Source organism: Porites lutea, chromosome 4, assembly GCF_958299795.1.
Source record: "Porites lutea chromosome 4, jaPorLute2.1, whole genome shotgun sequence".
NCBI classification, from domain to species: Eukaryota; Metazoa; Cnidaria; class Anthozoa; order Scleractinia; family Poritidae; genus Porites; species Porites lutea.
This window is the reverse complement of record NC_133204.1, coordinates 39551402-39552947: the sequence shown is the minus strand read 5'-3', so window position 1 is coordinate 39552947 and position 1546 is coordinate 39551402. Positions and strand designations below refer to the sequence as shown.

The 1546-nt window shown below is 46.5% G+C and overlaps 1 protein-coding gene across 1 annotated transcript; it reads right to left on the bottom strand.

The window, feature by feature from the left end:
• Positions 1-777: 777 nt before the first annotated feature.
• LOC140934654 (uncharacterized) lies at positions 778-1302 on the bottom strand. The gene has a single exon (XM_073384242.1). It carries the CDS (start codon positions 1300-1302, stop codon positions 778-780), a length of 525 nt encoding a protein of 174 aa, XP_073240343.1.
• Between the last annotated feature and the right edge of the window lie 244 nt (positions 1303-1546).

Below are 1546 nucleotides of genomic sequence, written 5' to 3'. Positions count from 1 at the left end.
AAAGAAAAGGAACAGTGGAATTGTGCGACACTAAATGATTTCAACATCCTACAAGTTTTCTCAATCAATGTTCTCAGCGTGATAGTTCAGTGGTCCTTGAAATTCAAGAATTTGTTTTAAAGTTTGTCTAGTCCGATTCATTTCTAATGCAATGTCCTTGATCCTAAAGCTTGCAGCAACTGCAGCATCTCTTCAAGACCTGAACGCTGGAGCTTCCAGATTAAGTTCAGTTGATCTCTCCCATGTAACTCTGTCCCAGGATAGCTCTAAGGGATAGAGCTGCTGTATCACTCTCTAAAGTTGTCTTCCCGGCTCGCAGCGTGGCTATCCTTATGATCCCGTCATTTCCCGCAATTAGTTCCTCAACAATCCTGAGTTTCTATTTGGCACGGTTTCGGTCATCGTCCTTTATAATCACCACCTCTCCCTTGGTCAAAGGTGTGGATTTCTCACTGTGTTTCATCTTGTTATGCTCTCTCAACCCTCGCAGATACTCCCTGACCACCTCGACCACAGGGCTTGTTTACACCTTTGCAGATATCTTGCTCGCTTGCTGAGGTCTGTGTCCTTGATGTGATTTGCCTCTAATTCTGGCAGCTGATTTGACCTTTGGAAAAGAAATGAATTTGGTGTCAGCAATGGTTGCCCCACTTCTTCTTCAACATAGCTTAAGGGTCTGCTGTTTACAGCTATCTCCACGTCCAGCATAACCTCGCGTAACTCCTTCCACGTAAGCATGCCACTTCCGATGGTCTTGTTGAGGGATGACTTGACCAGTCAGGTAAGGCGCTCGAACTGGCCTCCCCACCAGGAGGGTCGACTTAGATTAAACTGCCACTTCATGTTTTGATGAGCTAGGTAGTCTTGCACTTGCTCAACATGCATTATTTGCTTCGGCCATTTCTCGGTACCAACAAAGGTCTTTCCGTTGTCAGAGTAAATCTTCACAAGACGTCCACGGCGTGCTATAAATCGTTTCAGGCTGCGTATGAATTCACTTGTCTCGAGACTCTGTGTCACATCTAGGCAAACGGCTCTCGTCAGGCTGCACGAGTACAATGCGATGTATGCTTTCCCCTCCATCTTGGACCTGCCGATGTGGTACTTAAGTGGGCCCGCGAAATCGACTCCTATGACTTCAACAGGAGTGCTCCCTTGGGTACAATCCAGTGGTAGTGGTCTGGGAGGTGGGTTGCGGAGTGCAATCGCTTGAAACTGCTTGCAACCCGCACAGGACTTGATTACTTGCTTTGTAAGTTTTCTGAGACGTGGTACCCAGTGGCATTCGCAAACTTTAGCCATTAAGTCAGCGTCACTCCCCTATGTACTGTATCCAAGTGTGATGGCTCCACCAGCTTGCGAGTATAGACGGTTGTGTCATCTAGGTATATGGGATAACTACATTGAATTCTTCCTCTGCATTCTAGCACCCCATGCATCTTGATTGGTTCGGACATTTAAATGTACCATGTCTCTCGTAGCTCTTTGTTGATCCTGCCTATCGCTGGATCCAAAACATTCGTTGACTCTCGATCTCTTCAATAGT